This window comes from Lissotriton vulgaris, unplaced genomic scaffold (genome assembly GCF_964263255.1).
Source record: "Lissotriton vulgaris unplaced genomic scaffold, aLisVul1.2 SCAFFOLD_3625, whole genome shotgun sequence".
In the NCBI taxonomy this organism is placed as follows: domain Eukaryota; kingdom Metazoa; phylum Chordata; class Amphibia; order Caudata; family Salamandridae; genus Lissotriton; species Lissotriton vulgaris.
Window position 1 is genome coordinate 53,888 of NW_028254808.1, and position 15,911 is coordinate 69,798.

At 47.1% G+C, this 15,911-nt stretch overlaps 1 protein-coding gene across 1 annotated transcript in view; it reads right to left on the reverse strand.

Annotated features, from left to right (window-relative positions):
- Positions 1–15,911, reverse strand: part of LOC147659411 (uncharacterized) — a 186,541-nt gene that overhangs the window by 35,050 nt on the left and 135,580 nt on the right. The window contains exon 8 of the mRNA XM_086951763.1: positions 6,530–7,202. Within this exon, the coding sequence (XP_086807889.1) occupies positions 6,530–7,202 (673 nt within the window). The remainder of the gene's footprint in view (positions 1–6,529; positions 7,203–15,911) is intronic.

Here is a 15,911-nt window from a genome sequence, read left to right on the forward strand (position 1 = left end):
TCAGCTGTTATTAAGAGGAGCTGTCACAGGTGGGGGGGCGCTATCGGCACCAGCTGCCCGTCACCAGAGAGGGTTTAATTCAAGGTTATTCACACATTCAAGGAAAGGTGAGAGGAGGAACGGGGAGGGGGGGCAGACTGCAGGCACGAGCAGAAATGTGCACAAACGTGAATCTGCACGCCTATGATTACATATGGAATGTGTGTGTGTGTGGGTAAATAATATCCAATGTATAACTATGTTAAACTGCCTCTGTAGAACCACTTACAAATGTTAATATTTACATATCTAAACAAGCATAGATTATGCAGCCCCATTTCACACAAATAAACGCCCTTTTCATTGCCGTTCCTGCCCGGATCCCACTGCCCTCAAGAACAGGTTCAAGCCTTGGTTGTTTTAGAATGTCTATCCTTCACAGGAGCAGCGCCAAGATGCCCCACCCGGGGTGAGCTGTGCTATACCAACTGTCTGAAATAAATCAATAAAGATGTATGTGTGTTCGTGAATATACTATGTGTATATATGAATTTTAAATACATGTGGGAATATATATATATATATGTATATATATGTATATATATATATATGTAGATATATGTGTATATATACACACACACACACACATATATATATATATATATAGATTCATTTCTGCATTAAGCATAGATATTTATGTGAGTGATTATAAAGTATTTATGTACAATATGCAAAATATATATTTTATATATTCAGATACATATCTATGCACACACTAAAACACACGTATGGGAAACTTGAGTTTTTACTATATACAAACTGAAGAATATACATTTAAATAATTCGGATAGTGTGTACTTATGTCAGTGTGTGCGAGAGCATTGCTCATTTGTTCAGATTTTTTTTAAAGTTGTTAAAAGCCTGTAGCTAATTTTAAGACACTGCTGTCTCTATAATATTGTGTGTGTGTGTGTATTTGTGTGTGTAATGCACAAACAGAATAAAACATGTATTAAAATTGTCATTTTCTCCTTGCGCACACACAGCTCGTTACAGCCGCACCCCTCAATGCAGGCAGGATTAGGGTTTGGGGGTACACGAATGTCCGCCATCAAATCTAGTTTGCTAGCTTGAGCTGCACCAGACAGAGCCCGAATAGCGCCCTGATCTGCGCAGCGCTACAAGGATCACGGTGTACACAGATATTCGGGCTCAGAGAGACGTGTACAGCATTAAAGGTAGGTTGGGAACCAGCGGCGATGCTGCTTTGACAAGAGACGAAAGTAGAAGGGGGAGGTGCACGTCTGTCCCCCCCTTCACCCCCCCAAAAGCGACAGGACTCGGGGACGCCCCAAAAAATGAAGCATTTATCATATAGTGATCGCCCACCTCGTCTAAATTCAGAATGAAATTATTACTGTTTTATTCTGGCTCACTGTATTTGATATGTCTATTGGGTTTCTATTCCAAATGAAATTAAAATGTTCTTACCGACAAGAATTTAAGCAGAATTTCAATTTCTTCTAACAAATATGAATTGCCCTGAAGTTGCTCCTTCGAAACGGCGGCAGGGATTGTCGCAAACAACAGCCGCCATGTTGGGAAGAGCCCTCGTCAAACTTGTCTGGGTTGGATTCTGAGGGAATCTCAACTCCTAACCCTTGTCAGCCCTGACCCCAGTCACCGCCCACAGCTCAAGCCTATGCTCTCTCTTTTTCACAATGACTGTAAAGCTGGGCCAGGACAAGGCCGCCAAGAAGCTGCTGGTCAAAAGGTGTGCAGCCTCAGCGCTGGGAGAGGAGCCCATGGAGGAGGAGTAGGCAGCTTCCCGGGACCCCTAGGAGGAGGGCGAGCAGGATTTTCAGCCATCCGTGCAGCCTTTCCCGGACCAGAGGCACTTTCTGCGAGCGAGAGATGAAGGTGAGGGGCAGCGGCTGTAGAGGGCAGAGTAACAGCCTGCAGTGGGGTAGACAAGGTGCAGAGGGATGCTGCAGCTTAGGCTCTGTGAGTGGACGGGGTGCCGAGGAGTAGCCTGGTGTCCTAGCCCGGTGAGTGGGCGGGGTGCAGGCGGTAAGAAGCTCAGGCAGCCACTGTGCATATTAAGATAAGACATCATGGTGTCCTGGTACTTGTGCCCAACTTCACTGTGCATGTCCTGCGCAGGGGGCCAGTCTACAGCCAGCATGGGGGTGTCATCACAGCCCGTGCGGTCCAGGGAGGGTGCCTGCCTGCAAGGTGTCTCGATGGGGTGCAGGGATGTCATGTCACAGACTGCAGGGTGTATGGATCATGGATGGAGGGCAGGTAAGCAGATCGTAATGTTATGTGGCGAGTACAGGGTGGATTGAAAGCGGCCTAATGTTCCAGGAGCTTTTTTGGGTGGGATACACCCTAGGAAGTAGTGTTCGGATTGCTATAGTGCTGACACGCTTGGCGGTTGAAGGGATCCTGGAACTGAGCAGTACAGTTGGTTCTAAAGAGCCTTAGAGGTGCTTTGTAATTGACACATCAGTTTTAGGGGCAAGACCGGAACGCATAGTACACACCTATGCTGTCTCTCGCTACTACTTCGCCCATCCTCCCTCGTGTCCACCACTCCTCCCCTTCCTAGTCATTGCTTGTTAATCCTTGTTATGCTTTGCTTTAGAATTCGAATATATTTTTTTTGCCGTCTTATAACATGTTTTCAGTTGTGCAGTTATAATGTCAACCTGTTATGCTTTGGTTTAGAATGCAATGATTTTGTTTTTGCCGTCTTATAACATGTGTTCAGTTGTGCTGTTATAATGTCACCCTGTTATGCTATGCTATACTATTTTGTATGCTGCTGTGATGTTATGTGCTATGATGGTGTGTCATTTGTTATAGTGCTTTCTGATGCTGTTTCATAGAACTGGACTCTTTGTTGAATTTGAATTTGAATTTGAAAGGATTTGTATAGCGCTCGTACACCTGGCGGTTTCTTGGCGCTAACAGGCAACTGCTACTCGGGGAGTAGGAGAGGTGGGGAAAGTGACCGTTCAAGATGGGAAGGCTTGGGTGAAGAGGAAGGTCTTGAGGTCTCTGCGAAAAAGAGGGTACTGGGTGCAGGTTCTTAGAGAAGATAGGAGGGAGTTCCAGAAAGCTGGGCCCGCGGTTGCAAACTTGGAGCCCCCCCACTTCTTCCGTTTGAAGCGGGGGACCACGAGAAGGTGGTGAGAAGAGGATCGGAGATCTCGTGAGGGAATATAGTTTTGAATGGCAGAATTAATGAAGGAGGGGGCAGAGCCTGTCCGGGCTTTAAAGATGGTGCAGCCGAGCTTAAATAAGGCATGCTGCCGGACAGGCAGCCAGTGCAGGGAGAAAAGGAGTGGAGTTACATGGTGTGATTTAGATAAGTTAAAAACCAGCCGAGCGGCCTGGTTTTGAACCAGTTGAAGACGCCTCATGAGATAGTCGGGCATGCCATGGTAGAGGGCATTGCCATAATCTAGGCGAGATGTTACCATGGCCAGGAGTATTAACTTGAGCGCGTCGGGGGCGAAGAATCGTGAGACTCTGCGAATTGTCCTGAGGGAGAGGAAGGCTGAGGATACCACAGCAGAGACTTGAGAGTGTAGGGAGAGTTGGTTGTTGATTTTGAACCCAAGGGTTTTGACTGAAGAAACAGGAGTGGGTGGGGAACCTAAAGAAGGGGGCCAAAAAGAAGAGGACCAGGGACTGGAGCAACCACCTGTCAACACCAACTCCGTTTTAGCGGGATTGAGTTTCAGGTGGTTGAAATTCATCCAGTCCTGGATGAAAGTCATGATGGACTGGACATTAGACATAGACTCGGGGGAAGAGGAAAGGGAAAAAATGAGCTGGAGGTCGTCTGCGTAGCTGTACACAGAGACCTCCAGTTGCTGTAAAGCAAAGATGAGGGGGGTGATGTAAAGGTTAAATAATAGGGGGGACAAAGAGGATCCTTGGGGGACCTCGCACTGGATGGGTTGAAAGTCAGCTGAGAACTCTCCCAGGCGAACCGCCTGAGTCCGGCCGCTCAAGAAGGAGGATAGCCATAACAGGGCTGTTCCTCCGATTCCCGCCGCTTCGACACGTGAAAGTAAGATGGTATGGTCCACCGTGTCGAATGCGGCGGAAAGATCCAAGAGGATCAGGGCCTGAGGTTGGTTAGTATCCATTCCTTGTCGTAGGTTGTCCAGTACAGATATTATTACGGACTCAGTTGAGTGGGCTGGTCGGAAACCGGCCTGTCTCGGGGCCAAAACACCATGTCTCTCCACAAACTCACTCAAGGTTTTTACTACGAGTCGTTCCAATACCTTTGCCAAGAAAGGCAAGAGGGAGATGGGGCGGTAGTTGACTGGATCCGAAGGATCCGCCCCAGGTTTTTTTAAAATCGGAACGATCACTGCCGATTTGAGTGCTGGGGTAACAATGCCCTGGGCCAGCGAGCTGTTAAGAAGCGCTAAGGGTGGTGAAGTGCAGTGGGTGTATATTTGCTTTAAGATATAGGCAGGGCAGGGGTCCATCGGGGAGCCGGATTTGACCAGCGGGAGGATGGAGAAAAATGAATCGGTCGAGAGGGGAGGAATTGAAGCCAGGTGTGCTGTAGCCGGAAGACAGCAGGGGTCAGTGAAGGCCGGGGATGGGGGGGGGAATTATAGCTTTGATTTTACTGATTTTATCTAGGAAGAAGTGATTGAGGGAGTCACATAGTGGTTGTGAGGGGGAAGGTTTAAGTGAGGCTCTGTCGGAATAGGCGAGGTCTTGGACGATGGAGAAAATTTCTCTTGGCCGGTTCTCCGCGAGTTGGATTTTGGATGAAAAGTAGGTTTTCTTAGTGTCCAGTATGGCTTTCTTATATTGTGCAAGAAGATCAGTATACCGGGTTTTAGCAATAGGGCAATAGTTCCGTCTCCACTGCCGTTCCGCTTGGCGGAGAGTGAGTTTTTGGATCTTTAGATCGTCCGAGAACCAGCGGTTTGCATCTTTGGGGCGTTTCGTTGCGATGCGTTTTAGAGGAGCGATGGTATCGCAACCAGCCCGCAGCCAGTTGCTGATAGCTTCTACCTGACCAGAGGAAGGCAGCCCGGTAAGGTCGGGGCTGGAAGAGGAAAGGGAGGTAGATAGAGCTTCGACATCCACGCGGTTCCATGATCGCGCCCAGACATTTCTCGCAGGAGTGAGCTTAGGTGATGAGAAAGGGGATAGGGAGAAGGTGATCAGTGAGTGATCTGACCATAGACAAGGGGAAATAGAGAGAGAAGTGACCGGGCAATCACGTTGCCAGATTTGGTCAAGGATGTGTCCCAGCCTGTGCGTGGGAGCATTGACGACTGATGTAAAGTTGAGCGACTGAAGGGAGCCTGAGAACTCTTTGGAAGTTGCACATTCCGCGGGGTCGGAGGGCCAGAAGTTGAAGTCTCCCAGGACTATGATGGAAGAATGGTTAACAACCAGAGTCGCCATTAGGTCTTGGAAGCTGGGGAGGAACGTTTGAGGGGAGGACGGGGGTCGGTAAACAAGGACACAAGTAAGAGGGGGAGTGAGGGAAGGAGAGCGAACCACTAAACAGTCTGAAGCTCCCATGGAGGGGGAGACCAGAGGGTGGAATGTGAGTTCCTTACGGGCGATTAGGGCGACCCCTCCGCCAGGTCTGCCGGAAGAGCGGTCGGCTCGAATGGCGTAATAGTCCGGGGGGAGTATTGCCAACAGGGAGGGAAGAGAGCTGTCCGAGAACCAGGTCTCGGTGAGAAATAATAAATGGGGTTTATGAGATTCGAGTAAAGTGAAAAGGTCGAGCTGATGTTTGACTGCCAATCTCGTATTAAGGTACATGGCAGTTATTGCTGTGGGGGGGAGGCCAGTTGGAGGCAGGTATGAAGAGCAGTTAGTTGGAGGCGTGGGCAAGGTGTTGGTATGGACTTGATTGTGTGAAGTTAATAGTCCAAGATTGGAAATACGAGCTATGGTGGTAGCAGGTAGTGACCACTTGCCTTGAAGAGCGGTGAGTTGCAAGTGGGAATATTGATTAGGAGAGGCAGGGTGAGTGGCCTCTGGTCTCGGTTGGTCGCGGACGGGCGCAGACGGGCTTTCCTTAGGCGCGCCTTCGGCGCGCAAACGGCGCACCCGCTGCGCTCGTCCGCTGCACTTCCGGGGGAGGCACATTTTAAAGGGGAGGGGTCGGTGGGCGTGGCCTCCAAAGGGGGCGTGTTATGTTATGTTATGTCTCATAATGTTATATTACTGCATATTATACGTCAATTACTAGGGAACGTATATATTTTTATTTTGCCTCTTGGTTATTTACGCCAGTTTGAGCTATTGACATTGCAAATGACAATGTCATTTATTTATCTGTTTTCAAAACCAATACATAAACAAAAAATGTGTCATTTACAATGCCAATTGCTCTAACTTTTGCAAAGGCGAGACCGTTGCATTGTAAATGCTTGTTGCAAGTAGCCATGTGTTATACTGTATATTTTATAAACTCTGCCCAGGAGTGCACCCAGGACCAATCATTAGCAATACACATAAAGCAAATAACAAATTAGACAAATACCTGAGTGCTTTGAGGGGAAAAGACTTTGTCAAAGGAAAACCTTTTTCTGCTGCCATTTTGGTTAACTTGAATTTCATCATCCGAAGGAAATTCCAAACAGTTCTGTGACTGTGTGTCCAGTCGGCATCGACAGAAGACCCTGATGTTTCCCCGTAGCTCTTGAAGCTGGTTGTAAAGAAGTTTCCTCTCCAGGGCTTCCCTTTGGTAGAGAGCACGAAGTTCCTCGGTTTCCTTTGCTGCACCCAGTTCGAAGTCTTTCATTTTAAGTACAGTGTTTCCTAGATCGTTCATACGGCGAGAAAGGTCCGACAGGTGACGGCCAACAGAAACTTTGAGGTGCTGGTTACAAATATTAAGTTCTCGAGCGACTCTCAATAGACTGGTGACTTTGCGGGGCTCCAAAAGATGTTTTGGAGGAATGGGAACAGGCAAAGGAGTAGGGTCGGGGTGTATAACTGGTACTTTTTGCAGAGTACTAATTATGTCAAGGTTTTTATCATGTTCAGCTTCTAACTTTATCACTCTGTCATTTAAAGAGTCGATTATGCGGTTTAGGCTGTCGTTCTCCTCTTGAAGATGCTTGCATTTCACTTGTAAGTTTTTAGTGTCTTTCTCATTTTCTTGGAGTGCATGTTGAAGACATTCAATTTTCCTTTCCTTTTCCCAGAGGTCACTTTGAAGAATAACAAAATGCAAACTGTTATGACTACGGATTTGTTCAAGCAATGTTGTAAATGTAACATTTGAGAAAAAACGGTAAATCAATGTTTTTGAGAACTAATCTTTATTCATGACGACAACACTTTTCCAACAATCCTTGCCTGTGACTCCCCAGGTAAGGAAGTGAAACACCTGCATAGTGATGGCTAACTTTGAGGAATGCAATGTGTCAGTAGCACTGGTCAGCAGGAGCACTCACTAAATGGGTTAGATTATATAGATGTAAAAACTCTTCTAGCAGTTGTAGAACATATCATGTATTTTCTGCCACAATACATTATGTTACAGATGCAGGGGTCTCCATGTCAGATTATTTGGATATCCCCATTGAGATACATGTAGTAATTTTAAAAATCTGGCATGCATCCGGCCGTCCAGGACCGGATTGGAGACCCCTGGATTAGAGGATGTATTACATAAAGTGCCTGAGGGGCGCAATGGTCATGTGCACCCGTTTTCTGCCCACTGGCACTGCAGTATTACAGAAGGGGGTCATGGACGCTTGTGCAGCCCCTTCTGTAATGCAGGTGGTGCCTTTGCAAATGCGGCGCAGGTGCTTTCTTAATGGGTCATTTTCTCATCTGCATGGGGGTGTGGCCCTACGCAAATGAGGGAAACACTTGGCCCTTGCATCATTTTATGGGCCTGGGAGTCGAGGCAAAGAGGCCTTAAAGAGGGCGCACTGTCAGTGTCTCACAAATTGGTAGCGCACTGTCCGCACACAAAGTAAGGGAAGCCCTCTAGAGGTAGGAAAGGGGGTTCCATTGGCCTTCTCAGACTCAGACATTTCCTTGAAGGCAGATGCAGTCACTCGTTGCTTCCAACGTAAAGGGGAACTCTGCCCGAGTTTGAAGTGCAGCAGGTGCCATCTGTGAGGCCAAATAACAGCAGGGGCCGGCATGGGTCAAAGGTGGGGGGGCGGGTATGGGGTTGTGAGGAGGGGCTGCATGGGGTTGTCCCGGGTGGTGTTGCATGGGGGCAAAATAAAAACTTACCTTGAGGCGGATCCCTTGTGGCTGCCTCTGCTCTCGTGTCTTTGACTACAGGAACAGGAAGCAGGCAGTCAGGCTCCCTCCCCTAAGCCAATCACAAAGCTGCAATGCAACGTTGTGATTTGTCTGAGCACCGGGACACAGCGATCAGCCAGGGGCTGGAGGGGTGGGCATGTTCTCCATGAAGGCTGTAATGGAGCCTGCATGGAGAACAGGGAAGTGGGCATCACTGGTTTGGGCAGACCGAGAGCGCAGTCTCAACACAACAATTGCCCCCATACATCCGGTGTCATGGACTCACATTCACACCAAACTAATGTGATAAATCAGGTCTTTCACTATAGACTACCCAAGAAATTATTCCATCAGTCCATAGAGTGATCACACCATTCAAGATGATGACTGAATGTAGATGTGTAACAGCGCTGAATGTTACCCAGGGGTAGTGGAAGTTTTTATAAAAAGGGAGATTGAACTGCTGGTGAGTTCTTTGGCAGATCATGTGGAGAGTGTAGTAACATTTTATGCCACACAGAAGTAAGTGGTTTGAAGTGTTTGAAGTGTTTCAATATAAAATGTGGGTGCCATGTGCTTTGTGACAAGTTAAGCGGTGTTGAGGCTTTTGACTATGGATGGAGGTTTCGAACGCTAATGCTATTGGGTTCAACAAGGCGTGACAAATTACTGGGTGAATAAATTGTTGGTAGTCGGTAGTGAAAGACTTGATTTATCATATTTAGTTAAGTGTGGATATGAGCCAATGATGGCGGATGTTTGGGAGGCATTTTTCATGTTGATACTGTGCGGAACAGTTAGCGTTTGTTTGTATGAGTGCTTGTATATTTTCATTTTGGGTTGGAATAAAGTTGTGAAGTGTTTCCATATTCAAATGTTTTTTTGCATGTGGTGGAGTTTCTACTCTTTTCTCTTTCAAGAACCAGGATAAACACGCCTGAGAATGTGGGTGAATTAACAAATTGCTTGAATAAGAAATATAGTGCATTGAAAACATCTTTTATTCTACATAACACAGTTCTTACGGAACACCAGGCAAATTTTGTATCTGCCTAATGGGGTGGTTTGTAATGGCTTAGTATTCACTTGCTTCGGGTCTTGCACTCGTCATCTAACTATGGTATACCTATATTGTTGCTACTTTGTAAGGCTATATAATGTTTAACATAATAGCACTATAGGAACAAGTGGTGCCTATGAATATCGCTTGCTAGATAGCACATTTGTGCCAGAGGTACTTCCAGGTCAATTAGCGAGTTGCAAATTCCGTCTCATTTGCGACTCGCAATTTGCGGCTAGCTGATTGGCATGCACAACAGTGTCAACGTGGAGAAATGTGGCTCACTGGTTAGAGGAGGCAGACCTGGAAACAGAGGTCAGCCCGGGACCAGGGTTCAATTCCTGGCTCGGCGGGGTCTTGAGTCCTAAAATGTCCATGGAGTCGACAATGCTCGCTCCGGTGCCTACTCAATTCACGGGTTCACACTCTGCGACTCTGGGCAATAGCTTGCTTAATCTCCACAACGGCCCCTCGCGGCGGGATGCCTGGCTTTCACCTTGCGGATACCCTGCCGGGGTTATCTCACAGGGGAATACCAGGACGGGTTCCCTAAGTAAGCGCTTAGAAACCGCTCGGTGATTTGCGCTATATAAATTCCTGTACATTTACATTTACATTTACATCTGAGACATTCCCAATGGGATTGCAAATTGCATGTCTCATGCATATTAATGAGGCTTGTTGTTGTAGATAAAACAGGAGTAAGGTACCCGTCAACCGTGTTGGGTTTGGGGCGTAATAGTGTAAGAACAACAATATCCCAACTGGTATAAATTAAAGACAGTTAGTGAATATATGTAAATACATTATCTGAAAGGAAACAAGGAGACTATATAATTCTGACATGTGCTAAAAGCATCATTTTATGTATAAAAGATATTATGGAAAAGGAACAAAAATATAGTTGTAGCAGCACTTCAGTATATAAATCACAATAATTGAAAAGACAACCCAAATTGTATGTGGTGCTCTAGGTGTGTCAGTGAAAACCAATATAGCGACGCAGGTGACAATGTGAAACAGCGTGAGTGGCGCAAAGTGACTGGTGAGTAAATATACAGTGTATTCATTGATATACGGCTGTTCAAGACAGATTAGAAGTTCATTTTAAACGTATTCAATATGTTCAACCGCTTCGTATTTCGTGCCAATATTTGCGCTGGAAGGTCGACGGCGTTTCGATCCAGGTTGCTAATGGATCTTCATCAGGACTGGGTCGTGGGCAGTGCTTAGGGCCGATGGTTGGTAATCAATCGCCGGAGGTCCACAACTGCCAATTAGTGTAGTGAACTTCTGGTAATGTAGTTGTTAGTTCCGAGCTATATTTAGACTGCTGGGCCCGGATTTGAGTGGTTTTGGTCCCGTGGAAATCCCGGGGACAGAAATGGCTGTGATGTGGCCAAACACACGCGTTTTTCAATTAGCTGTGAGAATCGGGGTTGGGAGAGTTGGATTCACTCCCGATCGCGGAGCAAGTTCGTATCCTGCTCGCCGAACCCGATTGTGGCTGGCAGGTTGAGAGTGAATCTCAAAGGAAGACAGCCTCACGGTCTGTCAGGGGGATCGACGGGCTACTCTATTAATGAGGCTGTCGCAATTTGCAACCCCATTGGGAATGGCTGGCACTTCCAGGGATGGTGGCCAGCTGGGGTCAGCAGACCTCCATGTCTTGGATGCTTTTCAATAAAGCAGTTTTAAAAAAAAATTTATCCTGTTTTCCTAAAGGAAAATGGGATACATTTAAAAAAAGAAAATTAAACTTTTCAGTTTCATTTTTTAAGGGCAGACAGTGGTCCCTGGGACCTCTGTTTGCTCTTAAAATATTTTCTCACATACTCACCCTTCCCATTTGAGAGTGCTGTACCACCTACTTGAAGTAGGTGGTGAACTGCGAGTGTTTTATGGCATTAAATGCAGTCGCAAAACAATTGTACATGGCATTCAAACTCGCATTAGGAAGGGGCACCCCTTCCTAATAGCGAGAGTCACAAATGCTATTTTGCAAGTCAGTGACTCGCAAAATAGTATTTATACATGCCACACCCACGCACATAGCAGGACACACCCTCAACCCCATCTTCGCAGGAGGAACTAACATCCGATTCAGCCACACCACGCAGCAACCCTAGATACAACTACTAGAGCGCCCCGAAGGAATACCAATGGCAGATGAGGAACACAAAGCGGACTTTCATAAAGAACAAGATCAACACCAACTCAACCAACGCTAAAGAACTTTTCAACGTTATACAACAATTCACCAAACCCCCAGCAAAGCCACCGACGTGTCACCATCCCAGGAACTCTGCAACAAGCTCAGCTCCTACTTTCATGTGAAAATCAAGGCCCTCTACGACACCTTCAGTGGACAGACACCGGACACTACTCCCCCCCCCCCCCCCACCACCGACAACAAGCCGACCGTCACTACCTGGACTCCCGCCATGTTGGAACACGTCACTGCGACCATGGACGCCTCTTTCAAATCCGGCATCTTCCCTGACGACTGGAAGCGGGCGGAAGTCAAGCCCCTCCTCAACAGGCCCTCGGCTGACCCGACGGACCTGAAAAACTACCGTCCCATCTCTCTGCTCCCCTTTGCTGCCAAAGACACAGAGAGACTCGTAAATGCTCAGCTGACAGCCTTCATTGAAGAGAGAACTCCATCCTAGACACCTCCTAGTCCAGATTCCGCAGCAACCACAGCACCGAGACCGCCCTCCTCACCGCCACCGATGACATCCGCATGTTGCTCGACCAGGGACACACTGCTGCCCTCATCCTACTTGACCTCTCCGCAGCCATCAACATCGTCTCACACCACACGCTCTCAGCCAGACTCCTTGACGCTGGGACACGAGGAACAGCCCTCAACTGGATCTGATCCTTCCTCTCCAGCAGGGCCCAGAGGCTCAGACTCCCTCCCTTCCTCTCCGAACCCACAGAGATCAACTGCAGTGTACCCAAAGGATCGTCACTCAGCCCAACGCTATTCAACATCTACATGGCCCCTCTCGCCACCATCGTCAGACAGCATGAGTTCAGCATAATTCCATAAACCGACAACACCCATCTCATCCTATTTTTCACGAAGAACCCGGATGACACCAGACTCGGCTTCCAGGAAGGAATGAAAGACGTTGTGGCCTGGATGAAAGAGAGCTGCCTGAAGCTCAACTTGGAGAAGACTGGGTTCCTCATCCTAGGACCTTCCAACTCTGCATGGACAGAACCTGGTGGCCCACTGCCCTCGGGAGTCCACCCACCCCTACAGACCACGCAAGGAACCTCTGCATCATCCTGGACTCCTCCCTCACCATGACCCGCCAGATCAACTCCGTCGCCCCCACTAGCTTCAACTGCCTTTGCATCCTCTTAAAGACCTTCAAATAGATACCCCCTGAATGCAGAAAGACCATCACCCACGCGCTCATAACCAGCAGACTGGACTACGCCAACGCCCTCTACGCAGGAATCAACAGAACTCTGCTACACAAACTCCAAACCATCCAGAACACCGCAGCCAGACTTGTACTCGGGACACCTCCAAACAAACACATGACCCAACACCTACGTGACATCCACTGGCTCCCCGGTGAGAAGAGAGTGATGTTCAAACTTCTCACCCATGCCTACAAATCCCTCCACAACATTGGACTCAACTACCTCAACAAGAGTGTCTCCTTCCACGTACTCCGCTGACCTCGCCCTAGCAGAGACCCCCTGCATCTGCAGAAACAGAGCTGGCGGGCGAGCCTTCTCCTACGTCGTAGCCAAGACCTTGAACGGACTCCGAGCAAACATCAGACGCTCCCCGAACCTACATACCTTCAGGAAGAGCCTCAAGACCTGGCACTTCAACTGAACTGGAGCTGCCCCCCCAGTGCCTTGAGACCCTCACAGGTGAGTAGCATGCTTTATAAATGACCTGATTGATTGATTGCCATTACATTTGTTTTTGAAGTCGCAAACGGGAGGATCTCCTGTCTGCGGCATCAAAAAAGGGTCGCACATCTGGCCCTCGGCTTTTTGCTGCCAATGCTCCAGGATTTGTGTTTTTTTTATCTTCACATTCCACCCAGCTCCTCTGTTCCGATAGCTCACTGTTGCTGCTGCAGCTCGTGAGTGTGTCTTCTAAATTAATAGTCACAGCCCTCCTTTGCCCCCCTGGCCCCCAACTTGCTTCCCCTACTCAGCTGCATTTACTTTTCACGGTCCATGGTTGTCTCCCGCACAGTTCAGTGGTGTCTTCCCAGAAACTAAGAGGCATCACGATTGTTCTAGCTTTCTGTGAAAATATTCCTTTTATACAGCGCTGTTTTTTTTTCATAAGGCCTGTGTATTCCCCAGGTGCTATAGTCGAGAGTTCTGGCTTCTGTTACATCTCCATCATAAACTTTCTGTGACTATATAGTGAAACTTGGTATGTATATGCTTTCACAGTTCATTTGCCATGTTTATTTCACTGTGAACCGCTTTCTTGGTTGGAGTGTAATTGCTGACTTGTGTTAGTGTGCGTGTGTTTTATTTTCTCAAGTGCGGAATCTCTCCTGATGCTTCATGACTGTGGCACATTATCAGATATTGTCTTGTGCACAGTGTGATTTGCATGGGCAGTTTTTATATGTTACCTGTGACACGTGTACTGTTTGGTTTTCCTTAGCGATATTCTGAAGTGCAGAAACTGGTTTTGTTGCACCGCGTTGCAATTTACTGCACATGCATTGCTGCTGGTATTTTTGTTTTTTTACATGCCCCTCATTATATTTTGTTCTGAAACATGCATCAAAACAACTTTGCATCTTCGGAAGTGCCATTACCTAGGCAACAGATGTTTCTGTCAGGCTCACAAAGCATGTATGCTTTAACCCCTTGGGTGCCAAGGACATAACGGTTACGTCCTTGGCAGCGGTGCTGCTGTGCCGAGTACGTAACCATTACAATCTGACATTGGCCTAAGGGGGAAGCCCTGGTGCTCCCCCAGTGGGGCACAAGCCCAAATGACTCCACTTGGGATGGCAGCGGAAGCGCTTTCACTGCCACCCGGACTGCTCCCCCTGCCCTTGGGGATCTGATGACGTTGGTGCGCTCACAGCCGGCGACTGTATTAAGTGAAGCCGGGGAGGCGCTGTAAGCCATTTGCTTCCAGCTCATTGAGGGAGAGGAACTGTTTTGGTGAGTCCTTCTCCAGGTTTTTTTTTTAACAGGAGTACAGGTGCAGGGGGGAAGGAAATTCCCCTTCCTCTGTAGAGAGTGGATTACTACTCCACTATCGCCGGTAGGGCCGCGATCATGGAGCAGTGCGGGGAATGAGATTTTAATATCTTTTATGATCAATTTGATAACTTATCTCATTCGTCAATTTTGGATCGGTTGTTATCTGTCATTGAGTAAAAGACAACCCCTGCATGGGTTAGATAAACCCCATAAACTGATGCAACTCTGAAGAACCACTTACAACTGATGAAGTTTAAAAGTTTTAATATAAAATTAAGAAAAGTTGCAAATACAATCCTCTCAGAATAAAATTCAGCAAATATACAGGAACTAGAAGGAACATAAATTCCCTAAAGAACCTCAATCTACAAACGAATACAATTAAAGTCAGTTCCAGAATCAACAAATTAAAAACATAGATATGATGTGGTTCCGTTGCGTCATCTACAAAAAGAAAGAAAATACAAGTTAAATCTGTCCCTACTCTATGCTAAGTGACATCCCTACTTCGCAAGTTTCTAGTACCCTAAAAAAGGTGTCAGCAGTTTGACTCCCTAAGAAGTTCAAACTCTCATAGCCTCTAAAGGTAACTTAAGTTTAAGAAGCAGTACCCTCTCTGCCTACCCATCCGATCTCTAAGGGTCCTCGGCCTACTGCTCTCTTGCGCTCTGATCTTTCTCAGCGCATCTACTCAAGTCATCTGCTCTTTCTTCGCCTTCCCCTTCGCTCTGAGCAATTCGCTATCTTCTCCCCGGGGTGCTGTCCCTAAAATACACAATCACAGTGTGGGTGGAACGCCCCTTCGACGCCCACCACGGACTTTCCCCCATGATGTCATTTTCAGCTCTCTCCATGGCTTCGTCTCTTTGCGTCGTCCGTTAAGTTGACCTTTCTCCTTAAACGCCATCTTCGTCTTCTTGCTGGTGACTTCATTTGACTTTACCTTTGACACTTTCGGAGCAAAATCTATCACCTTATCAGAACTTTACTCTTTACGACTATATACGTAACCTTTCTTGGTCTTGTGAATGGTCATTTCAAAACAAGACTCAAATTCCTATCGTCTCCTCTCATGTTTAGGCAATAAACTTCGTCCGACATTGTCACCTTAAATCTAACAAGAACTAGACTCTTTGTCTCGCACATTCAAGTGAAGGCTATTCACGACTCCTGTGAGCCCACTAAATTACCAACAGCGGACTACACTCCTGCGAACCCTTGGTCAGTCAGGTTATAATCACAAATGACCTAAAACTCTTCTAACATTCCTACAAACTTCTTCTACACAGTATAACCTTTAACATACATTTATATATGATCGCATTTAGCAAATCCCTTGCTTATATGTGAATATAGAATACAAATTACGTAGAATATA